The 22,717-nt window shown below is 34.7% G+C and overlaps 1 protein-coding gene across 2 annotated transcripts in view; it reads right to left on the bottom strand.

Moving 5' to 3' along the window:
- Window positions 1-1,468: 1,468 nt before the first annotated feature.
- LOC150100931 (pseudouridylate synthase RPUSD2-like) overlaps window positions 1,469-22,717 on the bottom strand; it is a 193,135-nt gene continuing 171,886 nt past the window's right edge. For both annotated transcript variants that reach the window (XM_090401880.1, XM_090401882.1), the window contains exons 12-13: window positions 22,019-22,200; window positions 1,469-1,613 (exon numbers count right to left, since the gene is read on the bottom strand). In XM_090401880.1, the coding sequence (XP_090258006.1) occupies window positions 1,551-1,613; window positions 22,019-22,200 (245 nt within the window). In that variant the 3' untranslated portion in view covers window positions 1,469-1,550. The remainder of the gene's footprint in view (window positions 1,614-22,018; window positions 22,201-22,717) is intronic.

Here is a 22,717-nt window from a genome sequence, read left to right as displayed (position 1 = left end):
CATTTTCCAGGAGGGAAAAAACTACTACTAATACTACCTCTGCATGTCAAGCCTGAGAGGTACAGTACATCACATGGCATCCAGCCACCTGTCAGTAATTCAGTATTCAGCTCCAAGTTTTACTTTATTGTTAGATGTCATCAATCGCTTATATTCCAGCCAGTTATCTTTGCAAATAATCACACTGATGATGATGATGAGCTAGCAGCTGCCCCTTGCTAGTTTATACATTTAGCACCATGGGTAGGTTACCTAACACAATTTTTCCTCCCTCTCCCCCCCAAACAACAATCAAACAAGGCGTTTTTTAAATGCCTTGTTTAATTGTTGCATATAATTTGCAAATAATTTAAAATTATTCAGAATTTATGATGGTTCATATTTCTATTATTTTCATTATATTTTCACAAAGACTATTATGATGTCTTTGAATACTATAAACATAAAATCTGATGAGCATGTCAAAAATTATAGCATAGTTTATGAAATGAGGCTTGCTGTGTCAATTTTAGTCATCATCATCAAATTCCTGATATATACCCTCAAGGGGTGTACAGGATATGATAGTACTACATGAAAAATTACTAACTTCTTATCTACAATTTTTTTCCAAATCAGTCTATTTTATCTCATATTTCTATCTTCTAAGGCACTTTTTACTGTATCAATCCATCTATATCTTGGCCTTCCTCTCAGTTTTTTCTCTACCAACATGGCAGAGAACACTTGTTTTGCTAATCATTCCTCTCACATTCTGTTTAAGTGACCATACCACCTGAGATTAACTCTGCTAATGCATTCCTGGATGCTGATAATGTCAAGTTCTTTCCTAATATCCTCTTTTTTAATATGATATTGCCATTGATGTCATCTGTTCATGCCCCTAATCTTTCTCGGGACTCTCATATCTGAGGTCTCTAGTCTTTGGTTGAGTGTTTTATTTCTAACCCAGCTCTCAGATCCATAAATTAAAATTGGCTTGAATACTGTCTTGTATACAGCTAATTTCTCTCTTATTCAATATAAATTTATTCAGTTGACTTCATTTTAGTTCAATTTTAGTTCATTTTAGTCAATTTTAGTTCATTTTAATATTTATTTAAAGTAGAAATGTTTTCTCCCTGTGAATGGTCCAAATAAAATAGAAATGATTTTATAGAGCGATTTTTTTTTTTTTTTAACCAATTCCAGATGCTAAATTTCAGTAAAATCCATCCAGCCAGAATCTAGGAATAATTTGGATGTATAAACAGACAAAATCAATAAAATAGGTACTTACAATTTTGCAAAATGCATAATAATAATTAACTCTAGCTACAATTGTTGTGATAATGAATGTGACTCTAATCAATGTAATTACAAAACATTTTTTATGATGATCATTTCCAAAAAAATAAATATATTCATGATTATAATTTCAATACAAGAGATTAATGTTTATTGTTTTATCTATGCCATTTAACTTTGAATTAATGAAGAACTGTTAGATGGGGTGGCATGGAAGGGCTTACAAAAACAGACAAAAACTGTGATTGTGTAAGTTTTATTGTTTAGATGTCATAATTTGACTCTGTCCAATATGGCTTGGCTGTCTCAAATTTCCAATTTTTTCCCTAAAAGAGAAAAAAATAAAATTATATTAGTAATCCTCTGGTAATCGAAATATAGCACTATTATGTAATATTTATTAGTACCTAGTTAAAGTCTGCATTTAGCTCCATATAGCAAAATGAACTTTTCTTTTGGGTTGCAACAGTAAGTATATACTATATAAAAGATTAGTGCAGTTTCCCCCTCCCTCCCCATTTAGGAACTTTTTTCCCCTCTCTGTTAATTTGCATCTATTTATTCACCTTGCCTTTCTTTTGTATTTTACCTGTCATCCTTGAGTTGAATATGATGTTCGATTTAAACGGAATGAAATTCTGCTTTCAGAAAGGATAAATTTTGCAGCTTATATATATATATATATATATATATATATATAAGTTGCAAAATTTTATATATTTTACAGCTTATATTTTATATAAGCTATAGATTTTATAAGTTAAAATTTAATCCCAAATTTTTTTTCCCTTGTTTACTACTAAAATGTATTCACATATTCTAATAACTGTTTATTTAAAAGTGTTCATCATATATAGTTGACTCTCACTACATCAAACACAATTATAACCAACTTGCTCGCTATAACAAACTACTGAGAAATCCCAACAAAAGCACCCTAGACATGAGGTGCATCCAGAAAGTAGGATCCCATCAAGAATTAAAAAAACTGGTAGAGAAGATAAAAAGATTTATTATATGCTAAAATAGGTATTTTTACATACATACTTTATTTTTCCACATGATCACCATTGACTTCCAGGCATTTTTGGTACTGTGGCACTAGCTTCTTCATACCTGCATCAAGAAAGTCTGACGCACAGTGAGTTCAACCACTGAGTCATGCTGTTCTTCAGTTCCTCATCTTCTTCAAACGGCTGAGATGAGAACCACTGCTTCATATGCAGGAACAAGAGGTAGTCACTGTGTGAAGTCAGGGATGTAGGGTGGAAGATCAAAAAAAAAAAGATCCCACTCAAACTCCTGAATTTGCTGGACAGTTCGAGCTGCAGTGCAAATTTGTGTGTTTGTGCAAAAGCATGATGCCTGATGACAGCATTCATCTTTTGTTCTGAATTGCTTATCTGAATTTCTTCAGCATTTCACAATACACAACTACATTGATTGTGGTTTCTTGATGAAGAAAATGGATGAGTAAGATCCCTTTTTGGTCCTAGAAGAGAGTGACCATCATTTTTTTGACTGACGGTGCCTGTCTGAATTTTTTTTTTGCTTTCAGAGATGATGAATGGCACCACTGCACTGACTGTTGTTTGACTTCATGTTTGTGTACAAAATCCACATTTCATCACCATTCACATTCACAATAGGAGAAAAAGTTGATGGAAGTTTTTTCTCTTGGCTATGCTACCAATTATATATTTGGTTTAATCCTTTATCCAAGTGTAAGCAAACAAAGTTTGCACCTGAAGTATTTTCAGGACTGGGGAAACTCGTGGTAAAGATGGAGTAAGTTCTGATCACTTGCCTTAGTATCTCCTATAATGCAAAGCACATCTCCTTGCAAGACATGTATAATGCTATGCATGAAGAGAAGGGCCACTACCTAGACCAGTTTCGACTTTTATTGAGGTTTAATCAGTGAGAGCCAAACCCAGAGGTGGTGATACTAAGATGGAAGTAATGCAGAAGTCATATCACCATATACGAGTTGCCAAAAGGTGTCAACACCTTATTATTAAAATTCTCTAGATTAAGAGAAAAAGTTAATCTCCTTCATTTTCATAACACTCCACATTATACCCTCAGCTTTTTCACAATTTCATGAATAACTGAGCATGCAACTTCCAGGAATTCAAAAGAAAGTTCAATAATTGTGAAACACCAATTCCCACAAATTTCCGTGAGAATTGTTGTCACCCCACTTGGCCGGCCACTGTGTTCTTCATCATGAACATTGTTGTGCCCTCCTTTAAACATATCATTCCATTGCCTAATCTTAATGTCACTCATTACGTTAAACCCATAAATCATACACAGTCAGTGAATTTCTGTAGCACTATTGTTTTCTGCCAGCAAAAACCATATCACACCATGAACCTCAACTGGCAAATTTTTTTTTTTTTTTTTAATCACAGTACTCATTACAAATTCTTTGTAGAAAACAACAAATGATAATGAGACAAAATGATCAACAGCTAGCTAATGAGTCGTTCTGTGCTACAGTGCATGTGCAATCCCTCTCCCATATCTCATTTGGTGGTAAATTCTGAAACCAGGTGCAAAAAGGAAACTAGAAGTACACAAACAGTCTTCTTCTTCCTAACATGGAATTTAGGCCAAGTGGTCTGTTCCGGTCTCATGCCATCTCTTTCTTGGTCTTCTAAATCTTCTTTTTCCACTTTTTTGCATTTGTATAATATTTTTGGTAGTCTGCTATTGTCCATTGGATTTAAATGTTCTAGTCATTTTTGTTTATACTGTCTTATGTAGTAATTAATTGGTTTTATTTTCAGGGATTGTAAGATTTCTTCATTTGTTTTGTGGTCCCACTTTGTATATCCAGCTGTTTTTCTGAGGAACTTCATTTCTGCTGTTTGAATTCGTTTTTCACCTTTCCTTTTTATGGCCCATGTTTTGCTTCCGTACAGTAGAGTTGGTTTTGACAGGACATTATATAGTCTGATTCTAGTGTGTTTTTGTACTAGGGATGGCTTAAATATATTATTTATTATGCCATTTACTTAGACAAAGTTTGATATTTTAGTGTCTATGTCTTTTTCTTCTTCGTATGATAAGTCACATCCCAAGTATCTGAAAGTGTTTACTTGTTCTAGTATTTTATTATCTGTCACTATTTTACTTCTTATTGGGTTTTCTCCTTTGAATGCCATTATGTTTGTTTTTTCTTTAGATATTGTAATATTATATTGTTTTGAGATATCATTTAATGATCTTAATGATCTTTGTAAATCATTTTCTGATGTAGCTAATACTATTTGATCATCTGCAAATAGTAGTGTATCTATCTTCATTTGTGGGGTCATTTGTATACCAAATGGGTTATGCTGTTTCCAGATTGTTATAATTTTATTTATATATATATATTGAAAAGCAGAGGTGAGAGGGTACATCCTTGTCATACTCCTCTTGATATATCTTTCCATTCTGAGATGTGTTCTAATTTAACTGCTATTTTATTTCCTGTATATATATTTCTTGAATGAATTGTGAAAGTTGGTTTGGTATGTTTAAATCAGTTAATATTTTAAACAATTTTTGTCTACTAATTTTGTCAAAGGCTTTTTCATAATCAATAAAGGCCACGTGTGTTTCTTTTTGAAATTCTCAACTATTTTCTATTAATAATTTTAAAATAAAAATTGGATATATACAGGATTGGCCTTTTCGGAAACCATTTTGTTCTACTAGTAGTTTGTCCTCTACAATGCTGCTTAGTTTCTCTTTTAATATTCCTGCATATATTTTATATCCTGTATTCAGTAGATTAATTCTCCCCTAAAGTTATTGAAATCATCTTTATTTCCTTTTTTATAGATTGCAATAATCAGTGCTTCTTTCCAAGAGTTAGGAGTTTTTCCAGACATCCATATTAAAAAATTTCAGAAGTCATTCATTAAACTTTTCACCTGCATTTTTGTTTAGTTCTATATTTATATTGTCTTCTCCTGGTGTTTTTTTATTTTTCATCTTCTTTATTATATTTTTCAGTTCTAACATTGTGATATTTTCTATTAGGTCATTCTTTGTCTTATAAAATTTTATTTCATGGTTCTCATCTAACCAGAGATTTTGGAAATAGGTCACCCATTTTTCTAAATCTATTGTTTGTATTTTAATCATCATCAAATTATTGCCATGTACCCTCAAGAGGTGTACAGGAGATGATAGTATTACATGAAAAATTTACATCATTACTAACTTCCTATCTACAATTTTCCTCCAAATCAATCTGTTACTTGTCAAGACTCCAACATTATCAGATCTTATATTTCTATCGTCTAAGGTACTTTGTACAGTATCAATCCACCTATATCTTGGTCTTCCTCAGGGTCGTTTTCCTGTCAACCTGGCAAAGAACACATCTTTTGCCAATCTTTCCTCGCCCATTCTATTTAAGTGACCATATCACTTGAGATTTGCTCTGCTAACATATTCCTGGATGCTGACAATGTCAAGTTCTTTCCTAATATCCTCATTTTTAATATGATATTGCCATCAATAACATCTGTTCACACCTCTAATCTTTCTCAGGACTCTCATATCTGTGGTCAAGACTTCTGACCCAGCTCACATATCCATATAAAACTAGTTAAAACTGGTTTGAACACTGTCTTGTATACAGCTAATTTAGTGTTCCGACTAATTTCTCTCTTATTCCTTATGAATTAATTCAATTGACTTCCTACCATACCAGCTTTGTTGAGTCTGTTGTCTATTTCCATATTTAATTTACCATCTTCACTTAAAATCGTGCCTAAGTAGCTGAAATGTTTTACTTATTCCGCAGGTTCTCCATTCACAATGCAGTTGACACTTTCAATGATTCTGCCTATTTTCATTGTCTTTGTATTGCTGACCTTCATACCATATCTATTACAAGTTATTCAATGTAGTCAGGGAATCTTGTAGACTTGTAGCAGATTTGTTTAGAAGTATAACATCATCCTCATAAAGCAAAGAGCAGGCACTCACATCTCTAATTTTGATATCATGTTTAATACCACTTTCCTTAATAATGTGATCCATATTAATGAATAACAGAGGGGATAATGTACATCCTTGTCTCACACCAGATTTAACATTAAACCATCTTCCTGTACTTCCTTCAATTCTAGCTGCTGACTTACAACTCAAATAAAGACTAAGTATTGCATGATATAATGCCCCATTGACACCATATAACTGTAGCGTATTGAATAGCTTCTCTCTTGACACCTTGTCATATGCCTTTTCCAGAGCGACAAAACTCAAATACAGATCTTTATTATATTCCCATGATTTCTCAACTATTTGTCATAAAGTGAAGATCTGATCCTGACAGCCTCTATTTGACCTGAATCCAGCTTGTTCTTCACCAAGCTTTTCTTTCACAATTCTTCTCAACGGTTTCTCATGTATACTTGCATAAATTTTGCCAGGACCACTCAGTACTGAAATACCTCTGTAATTCTCACATTCAGTTTTATTTCCCTTTTTATATATGGGTACTATGAGAGCTCTACTCCAATGCTCTGGAATTCATCCCTCTGTCCAGGCTTTCTGAACTATGCAGTGCAGCCACTGTAAGACTTTTATATCGCCATACTCCAGCATTTCTGGTCGAATATCATCTACTCCTGCTACCTTTTTCTACTTAAAGTATGGATATGTATTCCTGACTGTATGCCTGTTGAGTGTTTTTTACCATGGTGCTATCACTGCTAGTTTCATTTAGCAATTTTTCAAAGTAATTACTCCATACTTCAAGGATATCTTTTTCTCCCATTTTCATGTCACCTTTATCATCTCTAGCTCCTTTTACAGCAATCTTTCCTCCATTTCTAAGCTTCTTCAACAACCTTCAGAATATCTTACCACCTTCGTGGTATTTATTATTATTATTATTGTTGTAAGATTAGAAGATGAAATAGAATATAAAAGAATAAGAGCCATAGCTAAAAGAGAAGTCAGAAAAAGACATAGAGAATCATGATTTAGTTCTAATTCATGATCATGTTCTAATTTAGAACATGATTTATATAAAATAAGACCCAATGTATATAAGATTTTGAAACACTTAAATGCAGATACCAAAGAAAACATAAAATTAAACACTGAATTGAAATTAGAAGAATTTCTAAATTACTACACAGAACTGTGGCCAGACAAATATTTTAAAAAAGACAGCTGGCAAACAATTAACGAAAATGAAAAGGAAATAACTGAAGAAGAATTAGAAATCAGCCTGAAAGAAACAAGAAATGGAAAATCACCTGGAGAAGATAAGCTAGGTTCAGAACTATATAAATACGCAGGAACAAGAGTCAAAGGAAGACTCTTATTATTTTTAAATAAAATTTACTCAACTGGTATCCCCCCAATAGAATGGAAAAAAGCAATTGTGATTCCTATCTTTAAGAAAGGTAATAGAGATGATCCTAAAAACTATAGAGGTATCAGTATACTAAATTCATGTTACAAAATATACAGCAGAATCTTAAATAACAAACTAATGAAATATTCCGAAAACTTTATTCTAGAGGTACAAAATGGATTTAGAAAAGGACGATCATGTATAGACCCAGCCTTCTGCCTAAAATTAATAATAGAGAAAAGAAGAGAATATAATTTAGAAACACATATTGCATTTATTGACTTTGAAAAAGCATTTGACAAAGTTAAAAGAAACATTATTTAACATATTAAAAGAAAGACAAATTCCAAATAATATCCTAAAAGCTGTCACAAGTATATATGAAAACAATCAAATACAAATAAGATTAAATCATGAGCTATCATATACAAGAGAGATAAACCAAGGGGTCCGACAGGGATGTCCCCTCTCAGCAACTCTTTTTAATATCTACTTAAATGAAATAATAATAAAATGGAGTAAAAATTTACATCAAGGAATTAAACTTTCACCTACAGTTAACTTAAACACTCTCCTCTTTGCAGACGACCAAATAATAATTACAAATTCTGAAGATAACTTATAGAAAGCTATTTTAAATCTAAATGAGATATCCAAAGATTATGGTATGATAATATCAACGGAAAAATCGAAAACTATGGCCTTTAAAGGACAAGATCCAGCAAGAACTAAAATAGTATTAGATAACAAGATCTTAGAACAGGTGAATTCATTTAACTACCTAAGATGTATGATCACTTATGAAAATGAAAAAGATATAAACATAAAAATTGGAAAATATTTAAAAATAACAGGAGTAATTAACTCTATATTTAAATCCAAACCTAGTTCAAAAACAAACAAGGCTAAAAGTATACAATACATTAGCCCTACCGGTCTTAATGTATGGAAGCGAAATCTGGACAATAAAACAAAAAGACAAACAAAGATTAACAACAACAGAAATGAAGTTTATGAGAAAAACTGCAAAGTATACCCTATTTGATCACAAAAGAAACGAAGATATTATGAAAGAATTAAACCAAGAACCAGTAATTGAAAAAATTAAAAAATATAAACATAGATGGATGGAACACGTTCAAAGAATGAAAACAGAAAGATTACCAAAACAAGCCATTAGGAAAAAGAAAACCAGGACATCCTCTTAAACGATTCAACAATGACTTCTAAGGCCGGAACAGGCCATACTAGGCCTAAATCCTTGATACGTATGATGATGATTATTGTTGTTATTATTGTTCCAGGCAACTCCAAGGAGTTGATAGACTCATCGAGGGAGGCCCTAACATCATGTCAAGAACAACTATTCGACATTGATACAGTATCTATCATACCTTGCCTTGAACTCATTCATGGTCGTAGCACCCACAACAGACTCTGGACGCTTATTCCACTCATTCACCACTCTCCAGGTAAAAAACCTAGCTCTAACACCCTTGTCAACCACGCTCTTTCCCGGCTTCCATGCATGGTCCCTAGTCCTCCCACCACCAGTCATATTTTCAAAAATATCTTCTGGATCAATCTTATAGAAACCCTTCAGTAATTTGAATGTCTCAATCATATCACCCCTCCTTCGCCTATCATCCAATCTCTGCAACCCACAAATCTTCAACCTATTCTCATAAGGTTCATTCCACAGACCTGCTATCATCTTGGTCACTCGTCTCTGGATCCTCTCCACTTCCTCCCCATCACGAAGAAACCCTGGTGCCCATAACTGGGCACAGTAGTCCAGATGGGGTCTTATCAAGGCTCGATACAGAGGAACAACAACTTGTTTGTCTCTGCTTGTTAAAGTATTTTTCAGAAACCAAGTGATTTGATGAGCTGATTTAGTCACTTTTGCAATGTGCCCCCTAAACTTCAATTCCCTATCCACCAACACTCCCAAATCCCTGGTTTCATCCATCTCCTGGAGTACGGTTCCACCAATGCGATATACTGCTGCTATTCTTTTCACCCCAAAGTGCATAACCTACACTTTGCCACATTAAATTGACATCCATTTTTCCTAGCCCAGTCCTCCAAACTATCCAAATCATCCTGTAAAATTTTGACATCTTGTGCACTCACAATTGCTCTACCCAACTTTGCATCATCAGCAAACAAGTGAACACTTCCTCTCAAATCCTTTCCTATATCATTGATGAACAAAGTGAAAAGCAGTGGTCCAAGAACAGAGCCCTGCGGCACACCACTAGTCACAAAACTAGTGGTGTGCCGCAGACTCTACTCCTGAATAAACCACTGTCTGGTATCTCTCCTTCAACCACCCTCCTATCCATCTCGCCAACCCTATATCTATCCCCATCTGCTCCAGTTTACTGATTAGGGTTCCATGTGGTATCCTGTCAAAGGCCTTGGCAAGGTCCAGCAGTATCACTGTAAACCCATTACCCCTATCCAGTTCAGCCCTCACTGTGTTATAAAACATGAGCAAGTTACTGAAGCATGATCTACCCTTCACAAAGCCATGTTGTCCCCCATACAATATCCCATTTTCATCTATCCAATCCTGCATTCTTTTCTTGACTAATTTCTCTAAGACCTTGACAATGATTCCTGATATGCTAATCGGTCGGTAATTTACAACAGCAGTCTTGGAACGACCTTTATGCAGTGGAACTATTTTCCCAATCTTTCCACCCCTCGGGTCTAACCCTGACCCGAGACTCAAATTAAACAAAATGGTCAAGGGTACTGACAATTCTTTAGCTGCTTCTCGTACGAGCTGGTATACCATCCAATCCCACGGATGTATTGACATTGAGGTTATGCAATAGACTTCTCACCTCCACTTCATTCACCACAATTCCCATATAATCTACTGGTTTATTCATTTCTGCAATGTCACCACCTGGATGATATATACTTGCAAAGTGCTCACTCAGTAACTCAACTATATCAACTGATTCAGTTACCTCCCTACCATCGGCATTCTTTAAAATCATTCTGCCATGTACATTTTTCCTTTTACTTGCTACATATCTAAAAAACTGTTTAGGATTCTCTTTAGCCTGCATGGCCAATGTTCTTTCGTAATCCTTTTTTACTTTTCTTTCCACACTGGTTACCCTTCTGGCCTGCGCTTTATACCGTTCATGTACCTGCCAGTCACCTTTCTCCTTAAATTCCCTCCATAGTTGTTTCTTTTTTTGCAGCTCAAGCTTAATGGTGTTATTCATCCATTTAACCCCTACTTGATTTATTATTCGGACTCTAGGTATACAGTCAGCCATTGCTTCATGCAAACACTTCTTAACTGCCTCCCATGCACTATCAACTTCTAGTCCTTGCAGTTGTACATGCTATGGCACTGAACCAATCAAACTCCTAAGTTTGTCATACTTTCCAGCCCGATAATTCCACATGTACCCTGTCTTAATTGAAAATTCCACACCTTTAGCCACCTCCCAAGTCAAGACCCTATGATCACTCTCACCAATTGGTGGCAATGTGGTCATATTTGTTACAGCCAAATCCTCAGATGTAATTACTAGGTCAAGCACTCTCTGACCCCTAGTATTTTCCATTACATGCTGTCGCAGATAGTTATCCCTTAATAACTGCATAAAATCCAATTCCTTCCTCCTGTGTGTCCTCTCCTCACTCCAATCAATGCGACCATAGTTGAAATCTCCCATAATAATTACCTTCCTTCCACTCATTTCTTCTATTTGCTTGTGCATACTGTCACCACCATCTTTTCCATCACCTGGTCTATAGCAGCACCCAATTGTATATTTAGTTCTGCTAGCCACAATCTCACACCAAATGGCTTCAAATGTGCTCTTTTCTCTATCCTGCAATTCACCTTCTATTCTCCTTGGCTGTAGCTCATCAGCTATCCCCCCCCCCCATTTTATTCTCCCTGTAATTCCTGAACACACTATACCCATCACATTCAATCCCACTAGCTATATCATCTACAGTCAGCCATGATTCACTAATACCAATAACCTGTGGTCTGGAAGCACCAACCATGGCCAAAAACTGTTCCTTCTTGTTCCTAATACTCTTAGCATTAGTGTACATGAATTTAAGACCCCATTAGCCCCAACCCTACCTTGATGCCTTATATTAACTATCCCACTCTGATTTGTTGACCTTATTCGCTCAGGCATATTATATTCATTCATACATTCAACTGCCTCCCTAAGGACTGTATATCTACCCTCCCCCTTAATAAATCTAGTTTCCCTGAATTTGCACATCCACTACATTCAGCAACACTTTCTCAAGTCTCCTTACACCGTAACCATTCAAATGCAAGCCATCCATCTTATATAGATCCTTTCGCCCATTGAACTCACTCCATACATCCACAAATTCCACACCACTCGTCATACATAACCCATGCATAAAGTCATTCGCAATTATGGCCCTCCTTTTAAACATTTCACTGTCATACTGTGGCAAAAGACTAATCATTCTAACTCTCTCACTCTTTTCTTTTGCTACCTCAAACAATTCATTCAGGTCTTCTATCATTTCCATTTTATCTCCTTTCAAATCATTCGTACCTGCCACAACAATCATTTCTTTCACCCTTTCCTTTTACTCTCTAATAGACTAAGTTACATCCTTTATGGTCGCACCAGGTTGGTACGATTTTGTCAAATCCTCTACTAACACACCTCGTACTAACGAGTCTCCATACAGCACTCTATCCTTCATTTTGTTCATGTTCACACTCATACGCCTATTTTTCCTGTCATACTTTTTATTATTAGCTGGTTCATTCAGTCGACTTTTGCTCATACGCTCTAGCTGCTGTTTTGCCCATTCTATCATACCATTCAACAACACGATCTCACTCATTGCATCTATCTCATCTTTTTTATTCTCTGTAAAACTATTAATACCATCATTCACACTTTCTACATTCACACTCTCACAATTCTCTGGTACAACCTCGCCATTTCTTGTCATATCCCTATTTTCTTCATTCTGAAGTTTGACAAAAATATCACACTCACGATCCGAAATACACTTCAATTCCTCATTCTCCCTACATTTTCTACACACATTCACTCCTTTATTATCATCTAACCACACTCTAACCGCACTCACAAAGCGTACATTTCGCAGATAGTACAATGAATCATCTCCTTTACATTACCATTCTTGAAAGAAGATGGCGAACCATCATTACTGGCCGCCATTTTCCTTCATACTGGGGCCATACTTACTAGTAATGTATTTTATCAAATTATAAATTATAAACACCAAGAAAAAACAAACAGATGCACTAAGATACGCAAGGCAAACAAAACTACGCAATATTAAAGTAAATTTATCAACGATAACTGAAAATAAAGCTTATCTTATCAGGAGCTTTCACGAACACCACACACTACGAATCCCTCTAGCAGAGACATCCCGACATAGATTATGTTATAAAACACTTTAGTACACTAACTACACTAATAAAACTACAATAATATACTAAAATTACACAATTAAATCTAACAAAATATTAATAAATCAACAAAAATCACAAATCTTTCAGGAGCTCTCTGACAGTACGTCCTTTCACCAGCTAGCCTCGACACCAGACTGATTTTCTATGTTCTTGCAAAGTCCTCCTATGACTTTTGTTTAGCTAGTTTTACACAGTATTTAGCTTTCTTACATTTGTCTCTAAGAGCACAAGCTGACTTATTTGCCAGGAACTTTTGATATGTTTTCTTCTTTTCCTGGACTGCCTCTTTAACTTCCTGTGTCCACCATGAAGTTCTGATTTTTCTATCCTTGCAGACAAACTCGCCACATGCCTCTCTGGCTGAATCAATCAGTGTTTTCTTCAAGGCTTGCCACTGAATCTTCAAGGTTTGATTGCTGTTTTCTTAAACTCTTTTATTTTTTTCTTCAATAATCTTTGTGTATTTTAGTCTACAGTTCACATCTGAGAGCTGCTCAACTTTTATTCGCTTCAAAACTTTCTTACATGTTATTCTTTTCAATATGAAATTCAGTTGTATCCTGCTCAAGACTAAATAGTGATCACTTCCGATTTCAAATCCTCTGTACACTCTGGTGTCCTGCACCAGGGAGAAAACATCACTATCAACAATAACATAGTCAATGATACTTTTCTTATTCCTTGCCTCTTCTCTCCATGTGAATTTGTGCACATTTTTATGTTGGAACATGGTGATAGTAATAACCAGTCCATGTCCTGAGCAGAAATTCAACAGGTATTTGCCATTATTATTAGCTTTCCTCTTTATTCCAAATTTTTCCAGAATATTTTTGTATATCTGATAATCATTTCCTACTCTGCTATTTAGATCACCAACAAGCTAACTTTTCCTTTTTCATTGTGTCAGTTGCTTTTTCTAAAGCCTCAAAAAATTCCTCCACTTCTACATTAGTAGAACCTTCTGTGGGACCATAGGCACAAATAAGTCACATTGTCCAGTTCCCCATTCTCATATTTGCCCACATTACTCTACTTGAGACTGACTGCCATTCAAGAAGATTAGCCTCGTATTTTGTGTTGAATACTATGCTACTCCTTCTTTTCCTTGATTGTCATTTCCTAAATATAACATTTTGTATTTATTGCTCAGAAAGATCTCACCAGTTTTGGTCTTTTTTGTTTCAGTCACCCCTATTATGTCGATCTGGTACTTATCTAATTCCTCAGCTAGCTCCATTTCTTTGCCATTCAGGCTTCTTACGTTGATAGTACTGATCTTTAACTCTGGTGATGTTGAGTTGGGGGGGGGGTCTGTTTTCAGATTTGTTCCAGTAGCTGACTTTTCGCTGTTTGCCCTGGTTCCCTGGCAAAAACAACGGGGGCCTTGTTTAACCGGGCAACACCCCAACTGGCATGAAATTTTGTCATGTTGTACCATCATTTTATATTTTGGTTTAAGCCAATAAGAATACAATTTGGTCAGCTAAATCCCAAATTGCCAGCCCATCCTCGTTCATTCAGCATCCAGGTAGATACCCAACAGGGTGCACCACAAGAAGGTGAGGATTGGACATTAAGTCAGAAGCCCTGGTCGGTTCTCCGCATTCCATTAAAGGATATGTGGAGGTCTCCTCTCAGTTATATAGCTTTGACCCTTAAGCACCCCTTGTATTTTTATCTTTTCTTTTATTTCTTTATTCATGTATTTTATTACTTTATAGGTTTTGGGTTGTGGCTTAAATAAATCCTTTTCTAGTTCTGTTACGAAATTGTTCCATCTTTGTCTATGTTTTTTCCTTACTTATCGTTTTGCAATTGCATTATTTCTTTTATACTCTATTTCTGCTTCTATTGTTTTGGAATTTAACCACATCTGGTAACTGTCCTTTTTTGTGTTTATTATATTTTCTACTTCTTTGTTCCAGTCTCGTAGTCCTCTTTCTCTAATCCATTTGCACTTTATTCCTAAGGTTTCTGTTGCTGCTGTTGGATCCTACTTCGTCTTAATCTGTACCTTGGATCCGACATGTTATTTACTACGATGTTCTTAACCTAAAAATAGTTGCTAGTTGGTTTCTAATTCAAATATAGAGAAAATTCATATTTAATGACTGCGCCACTCTATATCTGAATTAGTTCAAGAATTGAAGAAAAATCAACCCTCAACTATTTCTCCTTAATATATATACTGGCCGAGTATATTTGACTTACTTAATTTACCCGCTTTGGTTCGAATATTTTATGAATGGTGCAGTAAAAGAGATTCAGGCAAAATACAACTTTTGATTAACAAAAACAAACATTTAATATAAGCTATATAACACATACATAAATTCTACTTCTAATTTAAACAATAAAAACAAGTCAAACATTAAGCCAAGTCAATCACATTAGTTCAACCTTCCAAGCCTTCACATACACTTTTTCAGCTTCTGAGTTACAAAGTTCCTACACATATATAAATATATTAGAACTTCCTATCTAATCAGTTTTCACACACTTCTCAGTCATGCTATAAGTTCAAAATATCGCAGGCACTAATAGTTGAAAATATCTCTCTAACAATTCTTAACTTCAACTCTCAATCACAAAGAGTTTCCACAGTTGAGGTTAGGTTAAGCATAGCGTAATTAACACTCAATTCTTCAAGCATTGAAATAATACGCAAAGATAGTCCTTACTGGAAATAGTTCCTAGTACATCAAATACGTTGTGAGCAAACTTTTAAATTATTTTTAATTCACTTAAGAACACATCTACAAGAGTTATCCACAGTTATAATTAAAACACTATCAATCGCGCTTCAGAAATCCAGACATTGACTGCAGAGTACTTCAACTATCCTTGTTACCACTCATAAACTAATTAAAACACTGTGCGGTTCTCCTTAGGGCAAATCGGAAATAAGCCACAATTCTAGACCAACTGGGTTTATTCAGAATTCTTCCTTGAACGTCCAGCTTTTTATATTATCTGATTACAGCATCAATTTCCCTTTTATTATTACTGCTGGCTTCACTTTCAGCTAACTATAAAATTCACTTCATCCTTGCTCACTTATAAAAATTATCCTCTTAACTCCTGCCCTTAAGAACCTTTCATTTACTTCTACTTCTCTAGTTTATGCCCTTGCTTCCTTTCACTTCCAAGTTTCTGTCCCAACTCTCTCTTGTTACCTCTTATATTTTTTTATTATTCTTTTTCCAGCCCTCGCTCTCTTCCACTCGCGCTCGTTTATTTCACCCGTTTCCATGACAACAAATAAACAAACATTTTCGCTAACGTTACATAAGGTTATACCATTACATTCAGTTATTACATAACGTTAAACTTTCGCAAACAAGAATAAATAGAATATTTGCATTTCAATAAATGCGTAGTTAAATTACAAATACAAGTTCTTATAATATTGACATAATAATAAATAAAATAGCTTAATAATATTTAATACAGAATCTTATTACTATTAACACATATCTTTGATTAAACAATTAAATATTAGATATAATTAAGGTAATTACATGATATCAAATTATAATTTAAGTTATTTACATTAAATAATATTTACAAATGTAGCCTTTGTGATGGAAGATCATGTTGGATTCTGAAGCAAATAATGATTACTCTAATATCTACATAATCAGAATCCAACACTGCTTTTGTGAGAATTTGTTCCAAATTTCCCATTCATCTTCTATGTCACTCGATTCATGTGTGGTTTCTGTTTTTAAGTTTGTGCATTTTCGATATTGTTGTCTAACTTGAAGATCCTGTAATGAAGAAATTTTGTAGCTTGGCTGGTAAGAAATTTCAATTTTATGTGTTTTTAGCCAGTTTGGTTTAAATTGAATTTTTGCTGATACCATATAGTGATCAAAGCCTTGATATGCTCTTACATCTAAAATTAACTCCGCTAATTTAAAATTTGTGATAACGTAGTCAATTACTGATTTGATCCTCTGGCTGACCAAGTATATTTATGTATTTCCTTGTGTTTGAACATTGAATTCATTATTCTCATATTATTATAAATGACAAAATCGCAATCTGCGACCATTTTGATTACATGCATCTTCGCCAAATTTACCTATGTTTGTTTTGTATTTTTTGTTTCCTATTCTGGCGAATCTCCTGCTAGTAATAAATAGTCAGTTTTGTTTTTTTTATCTATGGCATTCTGTAATTCTTTATAAAATATATTACTGTCTTCTTCTTTTCCTCTTCTGGTGCATATGTATCAATTATTGTTATGTGGCCTCTTAATGTCTTGAGTCTAATTTCTATTAGTCTTTCATTCAAATAGTTGTAATATACAATATTGTTCTTTAGGGATTTATGTACCATAATCATTATACCTGCTTTTGCTCTTTCTTCTTTTTTTACCCCACTGTAGATTTGTATATAGTTGTTTGCTTCTTTTGTACCTTTTTTCTTTGTTTCCGTTACTATACATATCTTTATGTTAGCTTGGTTTAGTTGTTCATCAAGTTCTTCTTTGTATGCTTCTCACATTCCATATTGCAATCTTCATTATGTGTTCCTTTTTCCAATTTCGTTTACCATTTCCTGAATTGTGGTCTTTTCCCTGATCGTCCATCCAGCTTTTCTTTGCATGAGACTTGAAAGTATTTTGAATTTCCCCAGGATAGGTTACTAACCTAATGCCTCTGGACAGGCAAATCTAACAGCATTCACTCTGTTAGGGTTATACCGCCCATACTTGGTCGCCAGTGCCTCGTTTGTACTTTTTGAACAGGATGGACAACGGGAAGGTGAGGTTGACATTTGAGTGGGAGAGGCTATGTATTACGCTTCACCACCCCTTCCACCTAAATTTAATACTTAGAATCAATCTGTAAATTGGAAATATATTAGAAATATAATAGTTGAAAAAGGAATAAACTACTGATATGAAAATTCTGAATAAAATGGAAGGAAAATTAAGAGAGAAAAAAGATGACACCAATGGCATTTTTAAAAATGAAAATATTATAAAGAATCCTCAGACTGTTAATATTCAAAAGTGTGTCACAAGAAATGATCCATGATGAAATGGCCATTTAAGTATACAGGAGATAAGACTAGTAGTGTCCTGAATGTAGGGAATGGTAATAGCATAGCTCTCAAAATTCAGTATTTTGAGAGTGAAGTGGGATAAAGGAGGAAACATGTATTTTGTTAATTACATTATAATTATAGCCATTAGTTCAAAAATTCTAAATACAAAATTTAGTTTTAAGCAATACTCATAATATGGTCATTTTTGTCAACATTTCTCTATTCACTGTATTCTCCTACGGCTATCAATAAAAAATGTTTCCTTCCTGATATCACCGATTATTTTAATTCTGCCATCGTGTGTGTACACACACACACACGATGAACCAGTGCATGAGAGTCATTTTCCATTCAATTCTATGCACTGGTAAACAGGACACTTTTTTTAAGAATCAGCAGAGGATCTTAAAATTCTATCAAATCACAATAAATATGGCTGCATGAAACTCCCTAAGATATGGAAAACAATATTCTTAGACCTTGTGTCTGAAACCTGAGCTTTGTTGCCTAACAACATTAGAATTCTCCTCTCCTACCCATCATTAAACTTCTTCCTTTTTTTTGTATTAGGCCTATTGGCCTGTTATGGAGCTATCCTAAGCCCTTTCAAGCCGTACAGATCCTGAGGATAAGGTTGCTAGCCCTATGCCTCCCGGTGCCTATGTCTGTAGATGCATGTGTTCAAGGAGTTGGTTTGCCTGCTTGCAGGAGGAAAAACTCCAAATAAACTTGAGAGAAAACCCCTGCATTCCACGTCCAAGACCATCTAACTTGGCTATATCTGAGAAAGATCCTAAGCACCTCATGTCAACAACAGGAATCGAACCAAGGACACTCCTTTCCCAGGCATATGGTTGCGAAGTGCATAGCCACTCAGCTAACCATGCAGACACCATTAAACTTACCATTTAAATTCATTCTGGTACTATTGTAATTCCATTAAATCTAAAATATATATTTTAAAAATAGATATTTAATGACTTTAAACCAAGATAAAATATTAAGTTGGGGTGCTTAAGAGTCAAAGCTGTATAACTGAGAGGAGACCTCAACATAGCCTTTAAAGGAATGCGGAGAACCGACCAGGGCTTCTGACCTAATGTCCAATCCTCACCTTCTCGTGGTGCACCCTGTTGGGTATCTACTTGGATACTGAACGAACGAGGATGGGCTGGCAATTTGGGATTTAGAAGACCAAAATGCATTCTTATTGGTTAAACCAAAATAAAAAATGATGGTACAACATGACAAAATTTCATGCCGGCTGGGGCATCGCCCAGTTAAACAAGGCCCTCATTGTTTTCACCAGGGAACCAGGGCGAACAGCGAAAAGTCAGCTACTGGAACAAATCTGAAAACAAACCCCAACTCAACATCACCGGAGTTAAAGATCGGTACTATTGACATAAGAAGCCTGAATGGCAAAGAGATGGAGCTGGTTGAGGAATTAGATAAGTACCAGATCGACATAACAGGGGTGACTGAAACAAAAAAGACCAAAACTGGTGAGATCTTTCTGAGCAATAAATACAAAATGTTATATTCAGGCAATGACAATCAAGGAAAAGAAGGAGTAGCCATAGTATTCAACACAAAATATGAGGCTAATCTTCTTGAATGGCAGTCAGTCACAAGTAGAGTAATGTGGGCAAATATGAGAATAGGGAACTGGACAAGAATATAGAAAATAAATATCAAGAAGGTGGCAAAATATTCTGGAAGTTGTTGAAGAAGCTTAGGAATGGAGGAAAGAGTTCTGTAAAAGGGGTTAGAGATGATAAATGTGACATGAAAACGGGAAAAAAAGATATCCTTGAAGTATGGAGTAATTACTTTGAAAAAAATACAAGCAGTGATGATAACACAGTGGTAAAAAACACTGGCAGGGCATGCAGTCAGGAACACATATCCATACTTGAAGTAGAAAAAGCCATCAAAGGCTTGAAATGTGGAAAGGCAGCAGGAGTAGATGAGATTCGACCAGAAATGCTGAAGTATGGTGGTATAAGAGTCTTACAGTGGCTGCACTGCATAGTTCAGAAAGCCTGGACAGAGGGACGAATTCCCAATGATTGGAGTAGAGCTCTCATAGTACCAATATATAAAAAGTGAAATAAAACTGATTGTGAGAACTACAGAGGTATTTCCCTACTCAGTGTTCCTGGCAAGATCTATGCAAGTATACTTGAAAAACGGTTGAGAAGAATTGTGGAAGAAAAGCTTGGTGAAGAACAAGCTGGATTCAGGCCAAATAGAGGCTGTCAGGATCAGATATTCACTTTACGACAAATAGTTGAGAAAGCATGGGAATATAACAAAGATCTGTATTTAAGTTTTGTCGATTTGGAAAAGGCATGTGACAAGGTGCCAAGAGAGAAGCTATTCAGTACGCTGCAGTTATATGGTGTCAATGGGGCATTATATCAAGCAATACTTAGTCTTTATTTGAGTTGAAAGTTATTTGAGTTAAATCTGGTGTGAGACAGGGATGTACATTATCTCCTCTGTTATTCATTATCTATATGGATCACATTATGAAGGAAAGTTGTATTAAACATGATATCAAAATTGGAGATGTTAATGTCAGCTCTTTGCTTTATGCGGATGATGTTATACTTCTAAATAAATCCACTACAAGTCTGTAAGATTCTCTGACTAAATTGAATAGCTGTTGTAATAGATATGGTATGAAGGTCAGCAATAAATAGACAAAGACAATGAAATAGGCAGAATCATGGAAAATGTCAACTGTGTTGTGAATGGAGAACCTGTGGAACAAGTAAAACATTTCAGCTACATAGGCATGATTTTTACTGAAGATGGTAAATTAAATATAGAAATAGACAACAGAATCAGTAAAGCTGGTATGGTGGGAAGTCAATTGAATAAATTCATATGGAATAAGAGAGAAATTAGTCGGAACACTAAATATACAAGATAGTATTCAAACTAGTTTTAACTTATGGATCTGAGAGCTGGGTCAGAAGTAAAACACTTGACCAAAGACTAGAGACCACAGATATGAGAGTCCTGAGAAAGATTATAGGCATGAATAGATGGCATCAATGGCAATATCATATTAAAAACGAGGATATTAGGAAAGAACTTGACATTGTCTGCATCCAGGAATGCATTAGCAGAGCTAATCTCAGGTGGTATGATCACTTAAACAGAATGGGCGAGGAAAGATTAGCAAAACAAGTGTTCTCTGCTAGGTTGGCAGCAAAACGACCCAGAGGAAGACCTAGATATAGGTGGATTGATGCGGTACAAAGTGCCTTAGAAGATAGAAATATAAGATCTGATAATGTTGGAGTCTTGACAAGTAACAGACTGATTTGGAGGAAAATTGTAGATAGGAAGTTAGTAATGATGTAATTTTTGTCATGTAGTACTATCATATCCTGTACACCCCTTGAGGGTACATGGCAGGAATTTGATGATGATGACTTTAAACCGAGATAAAATATTAAGTTTTAATGAAAATGATACAACTAGTTTCAACCTTTTACTACTTTCATCAGGTATCCACTAAAGGTAGAATGTATTGCATTTTTGCTTGTAATTCTCAGTTTTTCGTAACTTCAATTTTTATTATTGTGTTCTACCTTTAGTGGATACCTGATGAAGGCTGTAAAAGGCTGAAACTAGTTGTATCACTTTCATTAAAACCGAATATTTTATTTCGATTTAAAGTCATTAAATATCTATTTTTAAAATGTACCATAACAACCGAGTAGAAGCTCAGGAATACACACACACACATATATATATATATATTTATTTATTTATTTAATAAGCAAACTTACTGCATAGGCAAATGCATGTAAAAACATGCAGTTTTCTTGGAATGTGGGATCTCTTATTTCCTCCTGACAGCCCCTACATTTGGAATCATATGTCATCTTATCTGGATCAAACTTATACTGTTGTGCCAAACGTTGGTATTCCTCACTATTAATATAGTCTTGTGAAAAGCTACAAGAAGTACCTATATACCAAAATATTTGTCAAATATTAGCTACTTAAAGACAGTGAAAATTATTTTTGTGAAACTGGTTTAAAGCAAAATAAAACTATTTTTGAGATTACAGGTTATGCATTAAACTGATTACAGCATAAAGCAATGAATGCTTCAACTTTTCAAACTACACTAAACAACTTGTAAACTAACTGCCCACAGAGAGTAGGATAAACTTTCAGACTTACTAATCATCAAAGTAAATGAATTAGCAATAAATATAAAAAATGTATATGGATTCATCTTTATTGCTTTCAAACTAGAATTTATGACACCAATTTATAATTATAATTTACTTATAATTTTTAATTCATAATAATAATTAGATTAGTAGTACTAGTGTGGCACAGAGTATAAGTAATGTTGCACACATCCTACAGATAAATATTTTATTTTAGTGAATATCACTAATTTTAGTAATTATTTTTGGTTTTATCTTTACTTAATTTAGAGTGTAAAGTTGAATGTGTGCGTTTGTTTCAGAAAT

Source organism: Typopeltis vanoorti, chromosome 12 (genome assembly GCF_054136105.1).
Source record: "Typopeltis vanoorti isolate ZY-2024b chromosome 12, IOZ_Tvanoo_1.0, whole genome shotgun sequence".
Lineage (NCBI taxonomy): Eukaryota > Metazoa > Arthropoda > Arachnida > Uropygi > Thelyphonidae > Typopeltis > Typopeltis vanoorti.
Note: the sequence above shows the minus strand (reverse complement) of the source record. Positions and strands in the feature narration are given on the sequence as shown.